The sequence below is a fragment of the Zychaea mexicana genome, assembly GCF_025766255.1.
Source record: "Zychaea mexicana strain RSA 1403 chromosome Unknown BDB00scaffold_89, whole genome shotgun sequence".
NCBI lineage: Eukaryota > Fungi > Mucoromycota > Mucoromycetes > Mucorales > Lichtheimiaceae > Zychaea > Zychaea mexicana.
In genome coordinates this window covers 52,793-71,530 of record NW_026516752.1, presented here as the reverse complement: position 1 = coordinate 71,530, position 18,738 = coordinate 52,793, and the positions used below count along the sequence as shown (strand labels likewise).

At 42.7% G+C, this 18,738-nt stretch overlaps 10 protein-coding genes across 10 annotated transcripts; 3 read left to right on the top strand and 7 right to left on the bottom strand.

Moving 5' to 3' along the window:
* Window positions 1-31: 31 nt before the first annotated feature.
* BDB00DRAFT_618614 (uncharacterized protein) lies at window positions 32-631 on the top strand. Its single transcript, XM_053118043.1, has one exon. It carries the CDS (start codon window positions 170-172, stop codon window positions 563-565), a length of 396 nt encoding a protein of 131 aa, XP_052975624.1. The 5' UTR covers window positions 32-169; the 3' UTR covers window positions 566-631.
* On the bottom strand, window positions 632-2,242 carry BDB00DRAFT_618613 (uncharacterized protein). The gene is made up of 2 exons (XM_053118042.1): window positions 1,234-2,242; window positions 632-1,138 (listed from the first exon to the last, which is right to left on the bottom strand). Exons 1-2 carry the CDS (start codon window positions 2,107-2,109, stop codon window positions 698-700), a joined length of 1,317 nt encoding a protein of 438 aa, XP_052975623.1. The 5' UTR covers window positions 2,110-2,242; the 3' UTR covers window positions 632-697.
* On the bottom strand, window positions 2,218-3,579 carry BDB00DRAFT_619137 (uncharacterized protein). The gene is made up of 5 exons (XM_053118047.1): window positions 3,434-3,579; window positions 3,062-3,281; window positions 2,920-2,968; window positions 2,520-2,844; window positions 2,218-2,382 (listed from the first exon to the last, which is right to left on the bottom strand). Exons 1-5 carry the CDS (start codon window positions 3,450-3,452, stop codon window positions 2,327-2,329), a joined length of 669 nt encoding a protein of 222 aa, XP_052975622.1. The 5' UTR covers window positions 3,453-3,579; the 3' UTR covers window positions 2,218-2,326.
* BDB00DRAFT_618770 (uncharacterized protein) lies at window positions 3,538-5,666 on the top strand. The gene is made up of 8 exons (XM_053118046.1): window positions 3,538-3,607; window positions 3,667-3,930; window positions 4,056-4,459; window positions 4,529-4,583; window positions 4,657-4,729; window positions 4,792-4,905; window positions 5,036-5,092; window positions 5,193-5,666. The coding sequence occupies exons 2-8, from the start codon at window positions 3,806-3,808 to the stop codon at window positions 5,253-5,255; spliced, it is 891 nt and encodes a 296-aa protein (XP_052975621.1). The 5' UTR covers window positions 3,538-3,607; window positions 3,667-3,805; the 3' UTR covers window positions 5,256-5,666.
* On the top strand, window positions 5,515-6,385 carry BDB00DRAFT_843458 (Tim10/DDP family zinc finger-domain-containing protein). The gene is made up of 3 exons (XM_053124962.1): window positions 5,515-5,605; window positions 5,748-5,822; window positions 5,928-6,385. Exons 1-3 carry the CDS (start codon window positions 5,552-5,554, stop codon window positions 6,111-6,113), a joined length of 315 nt encoding a protein of 104 aa, XP_052975620.1. The 5' UTR covers window positions 5,515-5,551; the 3' UTR covers window positions 6,114-6,385.
* Window positions 6,229-8,173, bottom strand: BDB00DRAFT_981174 (uncharacterized protein). Its single transcript, XM_053129980.1, has 8 exons — window positions 8,033-8,173; window positions 7,687-7,863; window positions 7,426-7,547; window positions 7,266-7,335; window positions 7,083-7,202; window positions 6,851-7,002; window positions 6,573-6,750; window positions 6,229-6,496 (listed from the first exon to the last, which is right to left on the bottom strand). Exons 1-8 carry the CDS (start codon window positions 8,150-8,152, stop codon window positions 6,260-6,262), a joined length of 1,176 nt encoding a protein of 391 aa, XP_052975619.1. The 5' UTR covers window positions 8,153-8,173; the 3' UTR covers window positions 6,229-6,259.
* Window positions 8,174-8,307: 134 nt separating this feature from the next.
* BDB00DRAFT_618631 (uncharacterized protein) lies at window positions 8,308-9,486 on the bottom strand. The gene is made up of 4 exons (XM_053118044.1): window positions 8,961-9,486; window positions 8,678-8,765; window positions 8,513-8,614; window positions 8,308-8,429 (listed from the first exon to the last, which is right to left on the bottom strand). Exons 1-4 carry the CDS (start codon window positions 9,200-9,202, stop codon window positions 8,379-8,381), a joined length of 483 nt encoding a protein of 160 aa, XP_052975618.1. The 5' UTR covers window positions 9,203-9,486; the 3' UTR covers window positions 8,308-8,378.
* Window positions 9,487-9,873: 387 nt separating this feature from the next.
* On the bottom strand, window positions 9,874-10,292 carry BDB00DRAFT_732361 (uncharacterized protein; the record flags this gene model as incomplete). Its single annotated transcript, XM_053118337.1, has 3 exons — window positions 9,874-10,042; window positions 10,100-10,149; window positions 10,242-10,292. Coding segments are annotated over 3 exons (270 nt in total), but the record flags the coding sequence as incomplete, so codon positions are not given.
* Window positions 10,293-10,980: 688 nt separating this feature from the next.
* On the bottom strand, window positions 10,981-13,604 carry BDB00DRAFT_618755 (uncharacterized protein). The gene is made up of 5 exons (XM_053118045.1): window positions 13,570-13,604; window positions 13,455-13,490; window positions 13,035-13,337; window positions 12,751-12,954; window positions 10,981-12,631 (listed from the first exon to the last, which is right to left on the bottom strand). The coding sequence occupies exons 1-5, from the start codon at window positions 13,570-13,572 to the stop codon at window positions 11,135-11,137; spliced, it is 2,043 nt and encodes a 680-aa protein (XP_052975616.1). The 5' UTR covers window positions 13,573-13,604; the 3' UTR covers window positions 10,981-11,134.
* Window positions 13,605-17,757: 4,153 nt separating this feature from the next.
* On the bottom strand, window positions 17,758-18,243 carry BDB00DRAFT_770798 (uncharacterized protein; the record flags this gene model as incomplete). The annotated part of the gene is made up of 1 exon (XM_053119912.1): window positions 17,758-18,243. A coding segment is annotated over one exon (486 nt), but the record flags the coding sequence as incomplete, so codon positions are not given.
* Window positions 18,244-18,738: the final 495 nt, after the last annotated feature.

The following is an 18,738-nucleotide window of genomic DNA, read 5'->3' as shown; positions in this document are numbered from 1 at the left end:
TGGAACACGAAACACAGGATATGTCTTTGCAGCCAATACCATCGTCATTGATATTAAATTGGTGAAAACACTTGGTGCACCGTCTACCCACTTTTCTATGGTCTTGGCTACGTCTTTTTGTGTTGACTAAGAAATTGTCTCGCTTGTGCTTCACTATATTATAATACTTATGTTGGCACAAAGTTGTTTGCTTGCCATTTGGATACACGGTATGTTAATGTTCCAGTTACTCGGCATATATCATCATAGTTCTGTCGTGCGCAGGGTCTTTCAAACTGTGCGAGAGACCGTGCGCACGACAACTGCCAAAAAAAATTGTCGTTGCGCGAGATCAGATTTTGTCGTGCGCGGGTCTTTCAGGCTGTGCAAGAGACGGTGCGCACGACAACTGCGGAATACTAAACTACCAAAAAAAATGTCGTGCGCGAGGTCAATTTTTGTCGTGCGCGTAGTAATTCCCAATAGAAATATCAACAATTGCTCGATCCAATCCTACTTTGCATATACATGGTACAGCAACAATAACGTCTATTGTATTTCTGATCAGCAAATCTTTGATATATGATGAAAAGACACTGTATATGTGCATGTGTTGTTTTGAGACGGGGCTGGATGAATGTGTACGTATGTAATAGTAAGTAGTGATGATAGTAGTATCGTGTATGTATATATGTATAAGAACGTTTGTGGCAGGTTTTTAGTATGGGGAAGAATTGAAATGGCGGGTGGCTATGTTTTGCAACATGTGCATCAACGTCATTAGGCCTTTCAGATACCCATGATCTGGCTGGTCGATCGGCTGTTCGGGTGGACATGTCATGCGGGCACGGTTCTGCAGTAGTTCCTGCTTGGTTACGCAATGTGCAAAATCAATGAGTCTCAAATCGACGGGTTTGGTCGTATCTGCACCATCGTATATGATGAGAAGACTCGAGCCAAAGAAACGATAGCCGTGCATGGATTTGATGATCCGTTGTAACTGCCATATCTTGCTTATCAGATCGGGTATATATTCGACGAGCAAACGCGTACCGTCGCTCAAGAACGAATGCAATGTGTCGCGAAATCCATCCGCATCCAATTCTCGTCCGACATATTTATCCTGGGTCTGACACTTTCCTGTTGACCCTCGATACACCTAATATATAAACAATATGAAGATGTTACTATTGTTTTAACATTCTCTGCTGTCAAACAGAGTATTTAAAGTGTACCACACTTGTTTTTACATACCTGCATGCCGCACATGCGGACACCCAAAGACTTGCTTGTGGAATGCTCACATTTAGCTGTCTGGCTTTTCATCTTGGCTTCTGCAGCATAGACACCATGCTGCCTTGTTCCCATTTTCAGGTCCAAAACACATGGCCGCTCCATTTCGAACGTCAAGTCTTCCATAACAATGAATTCATGCGTGTCTTGATCCGATAGCGACGAGTTGATGATTCCCTGTTGTTGGTCGTCTTCCGATTGTTGTTGTTGTTGTTGTTGTGTCGCTGGATGCGGCCGTCGGATGTCAACTTTTTCAGTCCGCAAGACAGCAGGGCATGACACCGCCCGTTGGCAACATGATCGCCGTCGACCAGGACGAGGACGACGAGAAGCTGCTGCTGGATCCATGGCATTATGATAAGGTGGATGGCCGCTTCGATAGATAGGCAGTACGTCTGTATCCGAACTATCTGAGGAGAGCATGACAGTCGTGGATCGTCGTATAGGCCGCATGGTAGGTGGCGGCGTGAATTGTTTTAAGCGACGTTTATCTCGTTCCAGAATAATCTTTGGTCCGTTCTGTTGATCGTCCGAAATGACAATGACGCCCATGTAGCAAGGTACAAAGGGTCGAAATTCTGGCTTTTGCTCAACATCTTCGTAGAACTCTCGTTCCTTGTTTGTAAGGGCCTTGCAAATGGCACCGTTGGCCAATCTGAACATGCGGACATGACCTCCCACGCGATGAGTCAATGGCAACAAGGCAAATGAGCTTCCGCTTCCTCTTTTGCCTCCTTTGCCGTCACTTTCACTTATAGGTGGACGAGTAGGACTTTTGGCAGTGATTGTAGAAGTGATTACACTGCTACTAGTATTGTTGCCGTTCTTATCAGCCATTGATTTTGATTTGGGTACAAAAGTATGTTGTGTATGATATCAGATTTGAAATAGAGAGAAAAAGGTTAAAAGGAAATAAAGAGCTTATATTATTGGTTGGTAGAAATTCACAAGACGTCGCGTGTGGGTTCACGGTTCTGGAATGCACAATGCAAAGGGAAGCGTGCGAAAGAGAAAGATGTGGAGGCACAGCAAGAGAGTGGATACAACGAGACGGTCAGCGGAGCATTCGAAGGTAGGCCAGAAACAATGCTCCAGCACCTGTGATGGTACCTATCATCATAATTTCCCGGGTAACAATCAAACACGGGCGGTGGGATGGATGTCAGTGCACAACTTTCTTTTGCATAAAAATGACGTTATCCGACCACCAAACCAACCCAAACTCTTCTTCTCGCTTTTATACTTACCGATCATATACTGCAGAATTTGGAACTTGATAGCTTCCATTTGTGTTCGCAGCCCAGCAATCTCACTTTCTATTCGGGTATCCGTCTCCTTGATCTTGATTTCCTGTGCACTTGCCTCGTCGCGAATACGCCCCTTTTCCAAATGCAAATCCAATCGCACGTTTGCTTGTGAACGTGTGATTTCTTCTCGTAACTTTTGTCGTAGTTTTTCCACCTCGCCTAACAATCGGTCGTTCTCTGCTCTCATCATCGTGAAGTCGTTCTTTTCAAGCAGTTGAATCTCGGACTTTAGGTGAGCGAAATCAACCTTGTATGTATATACCGTCTGTACACACACAGAGAAAGAATTACGGGCCGTTAGTCGTTTTCATTTTACTACCAATTTTTTCCATTGTCGTACCTTTTCTTGTTCAGCCTTGGTAACCATCCCCTTGGTTGCATCCGTCATACTAAAATTCGGTTGCCATAGTGAGCTTTTTTTGTTGTAGCTAGGTTCCATAGTTTCCATCTTTTCGCCATATGTCATATCGATGTATACATACCTTTCGGATATTACTTCTCGTAACGACGCCATGATAGCTTCGCTTTGTTCTCGAGAGAAACCTTCAGCTTCTAATCGTTCTACGAATTTAAAGGTGTCGAAATGGTATGAAGATATGGATCGGATGGGTTGCTGCTGTAAGAATGATGAATGCTGTCTTTGTGCCAAGATGCCGGCTGTGAATGGCGTCGTTCTAGACCGAGCCAAGAGCGATTGCGATACTATGACAATTATGCATTACCCCGTTGTGTTCAAGCTAACTGTGTGAGCGTGTGTATTTCATAACGTTGTTGTCATTCTCTATCCCTTCTGGTCATTTTGGAGCATCAAAACCAGCCGATTCTTAGTTAAAGAATGGCACACACACACACACCTTGTCGGAATGAATTCATGTTTTGTTGTATATAATAGTAGATCTATTTTAGTGGGAGGGAAAGATATTACGCTGCTACTTTTACTGCACACAGTGGGCGTCCGTCGGAAATCAAAAAGCGGAGGGGATAGCTTTTATGGATGCGAATCGATGGATTCTGTAGTTTGTGGTCAGGTACGTAAAAAAAAAGTGGAATAAGCTCTTTGCAAGCATAATAATTTTCCCAAGCATAGGAGTCGTGGGGATTTCACCAAGTTTTCATGACTAAAATGAGAGTCTTTGAAGGGAAAAAACCCCAAGGAAACATCCTTTGTCTTTTCCCCTTTCACTTTCTTTTTATACCTTTTTTTTTCACCCTTTCATATTGATACTATGTCGTCGTTTGATACTGCCAATGAGCGTGTTGGACAGATAGCCGCCCACTTGGCCAAAGCTGGGTCGTCTCTCACCGACAAAGTATGCATTGTCACTGGTGCCAACTCGATCAAAGGCATTGGGTAAATAAGATCGTTTTGTTGCTGCTGCTGCTGCTGTTCTACTTTTTGTTCATGAAAAAAGAACCAGTAAATGTATGTTATGGTGGTGCTAACAAAGAGCCTGAACTTGATTTTAACATCATCAGACGCGCTACCGTTTATGCTCTAGCCAAGCGTGGACCCAAAGTAATTTTCGCCACTGACCTGAGAGGCGAAAACTTGGAAGAGCTTGCCCGCGACATTGAAATGCGATATCCAAATGTCGCTTGTATTGCACGAGCATTCGATGCTGCATCCACAGAGGGCGTCACGAACATTGTCGCAGAAGCTATGGAAATGTTTGGCCGTCTCGATGTATATTTTGCCAACGCAGGCATGAGTTTACCGCGCGTGCGACTTGAAGACGCCGACGAGTCGTCTTTTATGGAGGTCGTGCGAGTGAATTCCTTGAGCGCGTTTTTGGCTCTCAAAATTGCGGGCAAGGCAATGGAAGAAACAGGCAAGGGTGGTAAGGAAATGTCGGGTGGTTCCATCATCTGCACTGCTTCAGGTAAGAAGAACCATTGCCTATTCTGTGTAACTGACTACACATGGCTAACTTTAGCAACATTTTATGCAGTCGCGGGTATTCGCTCTGGTGCTGGCCCACCAGAATATTCGGCAGCAAAGTCGGCGTAAGTAGGACCTGTAACTCTACTATAAGCAAAGTCTTTTTGCTTATTGTTAATGTACTTTTTATCTACATAGTGTGATCAACTTGTGCCAAACCAGCGCATACCAATATGCTGGCACAAATGTGCGCACCAACGCTATTTGCCCGGTATGTATCCAAGAATATCTAAAATAATGTGCTATATCTCGTTACTCATGTTAAATATATAGGGCATCATTGAAACCGGCATGACAGTCAAAACGTTCGACTATGCAAAGTCAAGAGGCTCTTCAAACAAGATTGGTCAGCTCAATCCCACCAGAAGATATGCTGTCCCATCAGAGGTAAGGATAATGCTTTAGTATGCTCTCTCATGACTGGATGAAACGAAGCAGCTGTCTGCCCTACGTTGTTGCAGTCTGCTCAATACCATTTACCCCCACTCGTTTTCTTATAATGTAATTTCGACAACAGGTTGCTGCGGTTGTTGCTTTCTTGGCTAGTGAAGAGGCATCTTATATCAATGGACAGGTACTGATCTCTTCCTACTAACAGCAAACATATACATACATCTGAGATATTCCCTGTTATTGAGTTTATTGACAATGACATTTTATTTGCATACTATCAGGCAATCGCGGTCGATGGTGGTCTTTCTGCAAGTCTTCCTGTTGTTCCGGGCCGATTCATGTGAATTGTTATTGATTCTACAACTACTCTGGCATAATAAAAAGGGGGTTGTTACTGACAAAATGTGATATCACTGCTGGCTTAAATAACCTTGAGTAAAAGGGAGAGTTTATGAACCAAGCAATATTGGGTCGCTACTGCTTGCGGCGCGCTTTAAGTGACGGGGCGCTGACAGACCCGCCGGGGGCCCTCTTTCCCCGGACGGACAAGCCAAACCACGCTAAGCGGAGAAAAAATTGTTTTATTTTTTTGCTTTTCCCGTGTTCTTGACAAGTTTCTTTGATTCTTTCAACACATAAAATGAGCGATTACAACTCGGGTTACAACTTTGGCAGCGGTGCTTCCGCCGACTTGGTAAATTGACTTTTTAAAACCTGAAATGCGACAACACCCAATGTCTGTAGAAAGAAGAGAGAATACTCATTTGTGTGCATGCACTGGGTTACTTTATGTAATTCGGGGACTGTCTTTTTTTTCTCTTCTTTTCTCGGTATAGGGTAGCAAGAAGCAAGAAGTCATGGACAAGGTTCGCGGTGAACTTGCTTTGGCCAACGCTCAAGAGCTTATCAACGTAAGGGGGGTTTTTGTAACGAAAGGAGAAAAAGAAAAAGAAAACTAGGGAGAATGAGACTGACACGTCTTTTTTTTTTTCGGTGGGTTATGCACACACGTACAGAAAATCAACGAAAAGTGCTACGACAAGTGCGTTCCCAAGCCTGGTGCTCGTTTGGAAAGCGGTGAGCAAGCCTGCTTGTCCAAGTGCATGGACCGTTACATGGAAGCATGGAACGTTGTCTCGCGTGCCTATGTCGGTAGAATCCAACGTGAATCCGCTGGTCAACAGTTCGGTGGTGGCATGTAATTAGAGACAAGCAAAGTATATATAATATTCTCCATATATAAAAACAAGAACGTATAAAAAACAGGCTGCAATTGATGTGTACATAAAAAACATATAGAACGTTGTTTTTTCCTCTCCCCTCTCCTCTCTCTCTCTTTCTCTTCTTTTCATATTGCCACTTCTTGTTGCTTCTGCTGCTTCTGCTGCTGCTGCTGCTGTTGTTGTTGTTGCTGCTGTCGATCCACTTGAAATCCCATTCGCTGTGCTTCGCTGGATGCCAATTGGAAGAGCGTGGCGACGCCTTTGAATCGAAAGTATCCGACGCAGAAGGATTGGATTTCAATGAGGTATTCGGCAATGGAGATAGTGCCTCTTTCCAATAAAGACTGGATAAACTTGGCCACCTACCCAAATATTCATCATCAGGATCAAAGGTTGAGAGTACGGGCTATCAGTTGGTGTGGGGGAAAGGGAACTTACCAAGCGGACATGCTTGTCTTTACGTGGACCTTCTTCGTACAACTCACATGTACGAATACTGTTGGAAATGTACATGTGTATGAAATCATCGCCAAGTGTTCGACCCGACGTGAGTAAATGATACACCAATTCCACACTACTATTACCGACTGGCACTTTGGCAAGTGCATACAAATATCTAGTTTTTTTTTTTTTAAATTTGTATTTGGTTAAAGCCCTCACCCAAAGAAAAAAGAAACAATAATCCCTCCCAGGGTCGCAAAGCTGGAAAAACTTACTCTTTGTCACCGGTAACCTGCTCAAGAAATGAAGGCACTACATCCATTGCTAGAATATGATTTGTTTCCACGAGATCTCGTAGTTTTTCTGGTGATAATCCACAGCTTGTGACAACAGTTTTTGCATGGTATTTGAAAGCATTTTGCACAAACTTAAAAGTTTTTCTTCATCAGTCCATCGTCATCGTCACCAGCATTCCGGACTTCATTACAAGAGAGTCCGTTTTTTTACCTGCTGTTCGGGTATCCTTAAAGTCCTTAGGCAAGCATCACGCATCAAGTAGGTAACTTGGGCAAGTGCCTCTGGATCCAAGTGCTGTTCTTGCTGTTCTTGCTGCTGCTGCTGCTGAGACTATTATGCCGCGATTGTTAACCAGGGGACCTGAGGTTTCTCAGTAGAGCAAGATGCTTTTACCTTGTTTGTTCGTTGGTGTTGCCCAATGATCTCTTGACCGCCATCTTTGATTGATCCAAATAGTGTTAACCTAGCAAAAAAACGGAAAAACCGATTACTCTTTGTGTATAACAACAGTTTCTCTTGAACCCACATGTATAAAAATCCTGTTCCCACTTACGGATCACCTATCAATAAAGCAACGCTCTTTTTCAATTCATTCACGCGCTGGACACTCGTGTTAGGCTTTGGTAATGTTTCCGATGTATTATCACACACTTGTCGTGGTGTTCGTTCCTTGATCTAACAATATATATTTAATAAACCAATCTTTTTTTTTTCATGCGTGTCCATTATCTAGAACACCCCTATTTGATTACCCTCTCTTTCTTTCTCTCTCTCTCTCTCTCTCGCCACCTTTTTCTTACAGAATAGAACTCACTTTGACAATGGAACCTCCCAAGATGCAATAGACAAATTGTTGTTCAAGAGCGTTGCCACGCTGATTATCACCCGACACGAATTCCAAAAAGAATGTGAGAAATGGGTTTCGTTCGAGTGTTGTGTCCGCATAAAGTGCGTATAATATATACAATATTAATAATCGGATCGTGGCTTCCTAAATTCAAATTCGAGCAGCAAAAAAAAAAAGTGGTGTTGGCATCGCGTAACAAGGTTCTTTATAATTGGTCAAGTGAAATATCTCAAAGGTAAAAGAGAGAAAGAAAGAAAGAGAGAGAGAGTGTGTGTGAGTGTGTGTGTGTATGTGTGTTGGGGAGTCTTCTTGCCTTTGTGTCATCGTACTTGAGAAAGGCATGGCAGCCAGCAGTAAATGGACTATGCTTGATTGTCTGTTCTCGAAATAGACGATAAGCCGCAGTAAATGGAAGTGATGGATCGTAGAGCATATTTTGAGAATGAAAAGAAGAAAGGAGAAGGCTGTTCTGTGCCTTGTCTTTATTCTTTTTGAATGTGTCTCTCCCCGCCAGAGCCTAATTTGTTGTCATGCAAGAACTTTTACTATCCGAGCACAAAGCGTGTGCTACACATCATGCACATGGAGAACACACACACAATCACATAGCAAATACACATAGTATGCTAGACTATCAGCACTCTCTAATGAAGAAATCTTTATTGACCTAGAAATTGCTCAATCGACTTGACTACCAAACCGTGATCGTCCTATAGAAAGCGAACATGAATTAGATGACCACCCCCTATTTTCTCTGCTAGACATGCGATACTGCTGGTGAAAGGTCAAGTACCTGCTGGGCCAAGCCAGAGACAGTGATGGTGCCAACAACACCCACATCCTTGATGATCAACGGGAACGAGCCGCCGTGGCAAGCATATTCCTTTTCGCTCACCTAGTAGTGCTTATTTTGTTAAAACATCATTTTCGATTGTTGTAACTTTTACAAGTTACTTACATAATACTTTTCTTCAAGGGTCTTGTTCTGGCTTGCGCAATAACGGCCCAGATAATAGCTGGAATGTCTGAATCGAAGCACAGCTTTGCTGTTACAGATAATAGCACGGTCAGATCCAAGTAGTCAGTTGAAACCAAGTTTCTTACTCTAATAGTATTGCTTTTTGCTCTAATACACCCTCCTCCTATCCCAAACACCCTTTACATCAACCCCTTCCCCCCCACCTACAACAGCAACAGAAGAAGGCGAGGATATGCAAGCTTAAAAAAAAGAGAATCCTTACTTTTTCCGAGCAACCCATTCGTTGTTATCGGGACCAGTACCCTGCATGGCGAAATGGAACAACTGATGACCAGCCAGGTTAATGTCAAGCACAATGGGACGAGTGTATGCCTTTGCATTCTCCAGAATAAGAAGACCGAGCTTCAGCGCGTCGTCGCTGGTGAACTTTGTGAATTGGCAGCGTTCTTCCTGGGCAAGCAAATCTTGCAAAAGGGCCTTGATATCTTCACCAGCAGCACTCATGTTTTTCTTTGTTGTTATATAAACGAGCTTTGAGAACGAAGGGAAACTAGAGTACTCTTTTATATTTAAAAAAAAAGGTGCTCGGGAACTCGCTGAATAATCATCCCTTTCCGATCCCGCGCGCGGGATGGCAATGCATCACGTAATCAATTCAATTAAACGAAATTTGTAACGAGGTTTGTAATGAGGTTTTAAGGTGGATAATTGTTATTGAGAGAGAGAGAGAGAGTATATGTTTCTTCTTTGTTAAATGCTTATGTGTGATAATGATGATGTGCAGGGAGAGTCAGAGAGGAGAGGTTACTATGCTAAAGGGATGGAATTTTTTTTTCAATGATTTTATGTAGATATGAGATGTTTTTGATGTGGGTTTTATGGTGTGTGTGTGTGTGGGGAATACTAAGCTAAAATGAATGGGGTGAATAAGATATATTGTGTATATACAGAAGAGCAACTGCTGGTTGTGACGATCATGAAAAGAGGACAAAGAGCGAATAATAAGTATGAATGGAAACGAGAGGAAGAGACGATGATGATGATGATGGTGATGAGAATTCTTTTTTTTTTTTTTACACGGCCGTAAGATTGGGGCGATAATGGTACGACGCAACCGAGGTTGTCGAAGTCGACGGCTTGCGGCAAAGCATACTAGTCGTCGTCGGCGGTACACCACTTGCTGCAACAGCGGGGCGTCTCGAAATGATCGGACGTCGGCGATACAGCGGGATCCACGGGTACGACGTTGACGGCGCAGTCGGTCGTTGCTGTCTGTTGCGCAGCAAGGTCAAGGTGTTCTTGATAGTACGTTGTTTGGGTGGGCTCTGACCAAACAGTGCCATACTGTTGTTGCTACTACTGCTACTACTATTGCCACTAGCAGACGTAGTTGTCGACAACGAAGAATCTTTCACTTTGCAAGCATCTGAACAATACAGATCCGACTCATTCTATTCAATGAGAGAAAGATGATCGATGAGTATTTCTTCTTCTTTCTTTCGGATCTTCCGGAAACCAAGAAAGAGAGATCAATGAGACTTACCAAGTTTGAATCAATACGATTGTCACAGATAATGCACCAAGAGAGATCCATCAGAACAACAATCACAAATGTGCTTTTTTTAGTGAAGAAAGTGTGTGAAGGAAAGGGAGAGAGAGCTTCTTGGAGGGCAAAAAATTAAAAAATAAAACTGCGACTTTATAAATAGCGGGCAAGGTTTCATAAAGCCTCTTTGCGGGTCGTAGAAGCCAGAAGTTTCCTTCGGTGGACCAAACTTTTCTGGGAAGCGCCGTGTAACGTCAACCTTCCTCGCGTTTCCAAAGAAAGAAGTGGCAAGAATCGCAAAGAAAAAAAAAAGATTTTCACCATCTCTTCTTTTTAACAATAGCGGTACCCACCCTCAAGCGATTCTATTAGGAGAGAAGAAGGGCCTCTCTTCTCTTCATTTCGAGATCAAGGGTTTTTGAGATTCCAGAGTCCCCCTTTGAGGCGTGACCTTTATCGGATGTGCATGTTGCTGCGTAAAAAAAAGCATGATGATGATGACCATGGAGTCGTCGCAGTTCATTGTTATCGTTTCACAAATTTGAAAAACAATGCTGCATAAAATGCAGTTAATTAGAATCATTGGACTTGAGCAAATCCAGATGACAGGGGCAAGATTCTAATAAGGTTCCACACACTATCCTTACGTTCAGTCAACTTGTTGTTACAGGTCTTCTAGTAGTAGTGTCTTGATTGTTTATATAGTATGTGTAACAAAAGTTGAATTATGTGTATTGTAATAGGTTGTTGAATATGTATACTGCTGAGAGAGAGAAAAAGATGTTCTGTACCGGGAATATATGTAGAAAAACAGTATGTATGGGAAGAGGGAAAGAAAGGCTGTAGATTATATAGAAATGCAAAAAAAAAAAAATAGATCTCCCGTTCCATCACCGTGTCAATGCGGACGATTCTTGTTGATGCAATGATGAAGATGATGTCGATGAGGGTGGTAGAGATGCCACCATGCTGTCGTGGGTTTTGACGACTGCCCTTGTCCTGTTAGAGTAAGCGCCGTGTCCAGACGAGCCTTTCGCTTCGCGCAAATGATACTGCAACCCATTGATGTTCTTGTATCGCTTGATGCAACTCGGTATGGCACATCGGTACGGCTTGTCGTAAGTTTCCAAGTTCGGATGCGCGCTCTTCATGTGATAGAACAGGCCACTGGATTGGAAAAAGCTGGTGTAGCACCCGGGTATAGCGCAGCCATATGGATTCAAGTCGCTATGGGGTTCACCGCCATTGCTATTATTACCATGCATCGTTCCTGCATCAACATTCCCACCGTTCAATGCCAACTGTTGCTGCTGGTCCGCCAAAATGTTGGATGACGATAACGACGAATCTGATGAAGATGATATGGAAGACGATGTCGATGGTTGTTGTTGCATATGTGTTGTCGAGTTGTCATTGTTGTTATGATTTGATGATGAAGACGACGACGACGAAGAAGAAGAAGCAAAAGCCGAGTTTTGTAAACGCGAAATATGTTCGTCTGCCAAACCGTTGATAAACGATGTTGTAGCGGGCAATGCTGCCACCGCCGCAGCCGCAGCATTTTCCTTTTCTTTCTTCATTTGCATCATCCGTTGCAGTTTACGCCATCGGTTGCGACAATGTAAGCCGGGTCGACCATCAAAGAACTGCGCAATCTTTTGCCACTGCGACCCATACTCTTCGTATTTCTCCATCAGCCGCTGATCTTCGGTGGGCGTCCAGTCCGAGCGATCAATGGTAGGATCGAGACTCTCGCGCCATCGTTTCGCGCACTGGTCATCTGTCCGACCTTCCAACATGTCCGCAATCTTACTCCACTGGTTCGGGAATCGCATGACGCCCTCACGCAGCAACTGGTCCTCTTCATCTGTCCATGCACCTTTGCGAAGCGATGGGTCGAGTGAATGGAACCATCGTTTACGACAGTTTTTGTTGGTCCGGCCAGGCACGCATGCCGCAATCTTGGCCCATTTCTCAGTCTTGTCGCCATACAACTGGACGGCCAGTCGCAACAGATTGTCTTCTTCGGGTGTCCATGGTGCGCGTTCCCGGCTGACTTTGGGTTGTTGCGGATGGATTTGTTGCTGTTGCTGTTGTTGGGTTAGTTTCGGTCGTTTCGGTTGATGTTCCACGTGATCCTGTTGTTGTTGTTGTTGTTGTTGTTGATATTGATGATGGTGGTGAGAAGAAGAAGGTATATCAAGCTCAGAGAGCACAGATGTTCGGGCTAGTGTCACGTTCGGCTGAGTATTAACGACATCGGGATTCAACGGGGGTAATCTCGCAGATAAATCATTTACTGTCATACCAGGCGCGTGCACGATACTGCTCATGTCAACTGGGTGGTATACGTGCTGGACATTAAACGAGTTTGCGAATACCATATCCTGTGATTGAATACGTGAGAATTTGAATGACCATACACACACACACACACACATACATACATACACATACACAATGCATTGCTCTAGAATGAATGGAACAAAAAAAAACAGATACTTACAGATGAGAAGCTTCCAAAATGATGACTAAGATTTTCGGAGCGGGTAGCCATATGAGCATGAGAAGAAGCGTCATGGGAACCAAGTGTGTTCTGATGGTATTGTTGTTGCTGTTGTTCATGACCATGCTGTTGCTGTCGTTGTTGTCGCGAGTCCTGATCGTCGCCTTGTTGATCTTGATCTGACGACTTCATCAATGGGTGCACCTTTGTATTTTTTTTTTTAGAAAACATTAATAAGACATGCCACCGTCAATATCATTGCCCTTCTATCAATATATATTTACAGATAATTGAAGCTGTGGCGACAATTGGCCCGAGTTATGTTGATGCGGGGGCATAAACGTAAAAGTGGGTAATGTTCCTGATAACGATCCCGAGGTGCCGTTTACTATTGATAAAGACGGCGAGTGGTATGTTTGCTGCTGTTCTTGCTGTTGTCGCGGTGAGGATCGACCATTGTGTTCCAACTCTTTAGAGTCCCATCCAGAGTCATGCAAACTCTGAAATGTGTCGTGTGGTGATGACGGTTGTGCATGTTGCTGTTGCTGCTGCTGCTGCTGCTGCCCATACGTGTACAAATGGGAATACTATTGAGTGCCAGAAAAAAAGAGTCAAAAGTCAACCAGTGTGTTCCAAACGGTACAATAACATATACGATTAAAGAAAACAGGTGTTGTTTTCAAGCGAGGGATTAAATGGAGTACACTGATCATGGATTGTCTAGTTTTATTATTCTCTCTCTTTTCGAATGATTGGCGAAAGAACTGTCAAGCACTTTTTTATTTTCTTTTAGCATAAAAAAAAGGGGCCCACTCTTACCATGTTTCGCAAAAAAAAAGAGGACCAGAGTTATTACACGGGGGCGATGAAAAAAGAAATCGAAGCAAATCTTTTTCTCTCTCCACAAAATGCAAGGACGTCACTTGTCAACCGTCGTGATTGGCTCGCCCGGATAAACTAAAATTCTTAATCTTTCAGCTTATCGGGTCAACTGCTTATCTAATGTCGCTATCAATAAACGCTCACGCTTAACGTGGCTCTTTTGCCACCGACCAGAAATTCAAAGGATCAGCCACAACATCCTTTTCATGCGTCGGAAAAGATGTCGTTAGTGGGTCGATATCATGGACAAGTAGGCTTGCCCAAAGTAGATCATCGCCGCTGTTTTTGAGAAAACGCTAACGAAGCATAATATTGTTGAAAACACACATTTCTTCTTTCTGTACAGACAGCTCGGGTCTTTCTTCCAACTTTTCATTGTCACTGTAGAGCGGTGATCGGAATATGTGATCGTGCTTTATGCTAACACTTTGGATAGATCAAACTATGTATGAGATTATTGCTATTTGCGGCTTGATGTCTTCTTTTTATACTTTGCGCGCGTCGTCCTGAGGCTCTCAGCATCCTTGTACGTAGTCACCATCGTGAATTTGTCCTTGACCACTTGGACGTAGCATCCTTTCCAGTCCATTCTGCCTGTCTTCTAGTTTTGGAATGCTTCAGTATACTTGAACAACTCTCGGTGGCCGTCAGTGGTTACATCCTTCCAATGAAGATATTGGATTAATAGAGTGTCTTCGATTGGTGTGGTTTCGCGTATCTCACTGTATTTCCGTTTTTGTTGCCAAAGGTACTCTGTGCCGTCTTCAGAGTATTGTAATGCCTTGGTAGTGGCCCCCTCCAGGATGGATAGCTCTGAATCGAGAGTTTGGCAAAATATTCACTGTGGGTTAATTCTGGTGGATATTGGTGAAATCTGGTAAAATCTAGTGACAACGAGTAGTGGGATTGTTATATATGGTTATATATGGTTATTTCCAGTTTAATTACAGATACCAAAAAACTGCAAGATAACCAAATCAGTCACCCTGGTTATTTCTGGTATTTTTTTGTTAAGTATACTCAACTTAAGCGGGTTTGTCAGCGTGCATTTTCGTGGCATGCTCTTGGAACATTGAACCTTTGCATGATATGCCAAAGGCGCATGTCACGTATGACATTTTCAGGTATGGATGTCGAATTCGAAACATCATAAAAGATGGTATTGTCATTGATATCCTCTGATTCGTTATTGATAGAGCTGTTGTCTACTTCTGCACATAAGTTGTCCATATCATAGGCCAGATCATCGCTAGTGTCGCTTTCGCTGGATGAACCACTATCGTCAAGTAAGCTTATCTGTTCTTCATCGACATCCATATATATTGTTTCGCTACTACTATAAACAGGTTCAGTGTAATGCACAATGTCAGCAATAAAAGCGGTCTGCTGTTGTAAATCATTCAAAGGTTCGCTTGTAGCATTTGGTGGTGTAGAGCTTTATTGTCGGCTATAATTTGTTGGTGGGCTCAAGCAAGTTCGCATATGAGCATAATATTTGTTTTTGGTAAAATTTAGAGTACACTTTGGGCAAATCATGTTGAAAAGTTAAAGAAACAATACCCTTCAATCAGTTTTATTATATTTTTGTTAAGTACGCACGTCATAACTAAATGCGTGTACCTGCATTTGCATACATATTTTAATCAATACATTTCTTTCTCATATTCAACCCGTAAAACCACGATGTACACACAAGACTACGAATTATCCTTAGACGAGCCCATGGTATTTGATGAACTAGACCAGTATTCAGTCTTATGTAGCCGCATAGACGAACTTGATGAACGTCAGCAGCGTATAGAAGTGATCTGCGCTGAGATATCGGAGATCTTGAAATCGAATAACAGCCAGCAGCAGCAACCAGTTGAAGAGACAGCAACTACAGCCAATAGCACGGTCGATTGGATATAGGAGCCCAAGACACATAATATCAAGAAGGAGCATGTCATGCACCTGGTTATACAGCAAGCAGGTGGATTGGAGGGAGCAGCTGCTGAGTTGGCCCATGGATATGCTGACAAAAAGCGTCGTCAAGGAGCCATATCATGATTGAAAGATGAACTTCCGTGCTCCAGAGAAGAGGCAAAACAAGTTCCGTTGAAATCGATCAAGCAATCCTTGGTTGATAAATGCATCAACGAGGTTGAGCAGCTTGCTGTAGAACATGCCACAGTACCATTGGACCGTTGCGTCAACCAGTAAAGTGCTCGTCATTTTGTACGTCAAGCGTGGTGAAACTTTACCAAAAGTGGCGACGATGAAGGCAACTCGCGTAAAGAAACGCCAAGGTAATAAAAAAAAAGTCATAATGATAGTAGTAATCATTATTACTTTGCCTTTTTGTTTTTGCTTAAGACTGGTTTATAAATGTAGCCAACAATACAAAAGACGCCGCCAAAAGAGAAGCAACAAGAAAGAGGCGGCAAGGGACAAAAACGAACAACACCGATTTCACGTGGCCGCAAGTCGAAAACGGCACGGCATTCATAACTGTAAGTGTTTTGATAAGCTGAAGAATGACCAACGATAGCAATAGCAGTTAATTCATTGTCAATACCACATAGATCAAGCACGAATGTATATAGATATAACTTTATATTATATCCGCCTCTCTTGTCCCTCATCCTTAACAGTGCATTATTGTACGATCAATCACACAACAAAAAGAAGGCCTCGCGTTATTGAATATAAACAGTAATAACTAGAAATAAATAGTTACACTATCATAATACCGCTCAGAAGTTAAATAGCATTTCCTGGTTGTTCTTGGTTTCTTTTATTCTGTGAAATCTGGTAATATATGGTTATTTGTATTCCGCTGCTATCTAGTCTTTTATGGTTTTATTTTTTCTGATGGATTCTGGTTGTTCATGTTCCTGGTTTTTGCTGGCGGAATCTGGTTATTTATGGTTCTGCTGGTGAATACTGGTCAATTCTGGTTCTGGTTATTCACCTTATAAAAAACCAGAAATAACCAGAACCAGAAATAACCACAGTCAACATTGACAAGAGGTATCTTGGTCCTGCTCGTTTTGTACGTCGCATCGATAGCAATGATCTCATTGAATCATCGTGCTTTTGCTATGCTCGTTTCATGGGTAAAAAGAGGGCGTCGAGTCTTTTACCTGTGCTGTCTAGCTTATATCTAGTGATAGAGTTGTTACAATGAGGAACTCGAATATCCTACTGAAGCCGCCATAATTATCCTCACCGAATATTTGCGCACGAAAATTGTGTAGATCCCTCATTGTCATAATTGCGCCGTCTTCGTGATTCTGAACTTCTCGATGTATCATGAGGGGCCTGACGAAAATTATCTGTCAATGATAATATTTGCTGCTCGGCATGGAGAGTTGACGTGCGGTGTTGGTGGTAATACTGAGGAGGCTTGTCAAGGGAGTGGTTGTGCTCGTTGTCGTTGCTGATCTTCGTTACTTTCCAGTGCTTATCCTTCTCGCACCACCTTAGGTTCATGATCCATTGGCAGCCGGTCGTTTTCGTCGCTATTTGGCGTCACCGCGTTAATTCAGTTACTCCATGTGTATTGCGATAACTTCCACCATGTACGCACTGGATCGAGATTTTTACGTTCTTCTCACTTCGTTTAGTTGAAACGGCAAAGTTGTATTCTCTGGCTTGCTCGTTGATTGCTTTCACAATTTGCTTATTTGATCCGGTATAAGTAGTGTCAATCAATTGCTCCATAGTGTTGGGATAGTAGGATGATAAACGAACGTAGGTAGAAAGTTGAAGATATAATATTAAAGTATACTGTTTATTGAGGAGCATTTAAATACTTTATTTAAACTACTGCACTTAAACACAGGAATATTATAATATGTATATTAAGGAACAAAATGAAATGAATGAAGATAAATCAGATTATTCATCTGACTCAGAGTAAGTATTTTAATCTAACCATTGATGGCTATGTCGGCCGCTGTAAATCTAGTAGCTATAATGCTGCTAGTAGTTCACAAACGGCTAAGCAACTAATGGCAGGCCTCTAGTGCGATCACAGATTACTAACTCTACTTCACGCAAGCCTACCTGTCCATTATACCAGCCCATAAACCACATCCACTCCCCTCCGACGCATCAAGAAATAAACTTTATGCAAAATGTTTACTGATCCTTTGTGAGCAAGATACAATCATTGTGGGATGAGATAAAGCGTGCTATATCCAATAACGGGTGGTACGCTCTGCCGCTGATAAAGTCATCCTTCGACAGTAAGAAGCGTCGCTCTGCCCAGAAATTGCACCGCACTTCCTTGAGAAAAGGAAAACCTTGAGGTAATGAAGAACGTTCGAGAACGTTACAACCCACTTTGTCAACACAAAAAAAAACAAGAGAGATAGGGGCTTTCTGATGCTTTTCAAATATACAAGCGCACTGCTGAATTATCTGAGACATGTATGCTTCATCTACACTCGATCGTACATTGATAGCAATGGGGGGGGGGGGTAAAGTCCTTGATTCTGTCGAGTCTGCTAAGCGTAAAACGTAGAGGACGTTGCACCGCGTACTGTCTATAGAATCAGATTGTCCGGCAAGATAGGTGTCGTCGGGAGTATCTGTTAAGCTTCTTGCGATCGTATTGATTACATGCTAGTCCTTGAGTACGATTTGCTGCTAATATCTATTCCGGGGCTGTAGCGGCAGGGAACGACAATACTATCCTCGTTCTTATCTGTATGTCTTTCGTAAGAGCACGTTTGCTTTCCTAGTACAGACTTTACGCAAGTTCCTTTTTCACATCGCCGGTGGAAATACATGCCTAAAGTGCCTTCCGGATACCGTAAAAAATGTTTATAATGACGGTGGTGGTACTAGAAACCTATGTGGATAAATAATGTTTAAAATCGATGTTTTACCGATTGATTATGGTCTACGCAAAAGTCCCTTGTGAGTTTTACTGTTACGATTACCGATAGCAAACAAGTATCGCGAAAGAACTTTGGTCACAGAGATTAGTTTAACCTCTGCCACAACCGCAATATCACATCCTTTATCCACAGAAATCAAATGTCACTGCTTGAACCATGCTTAAAAATCATCACTAGTAAACTCTCGGCACTGAGATGAATAATTTTTGAATTTATT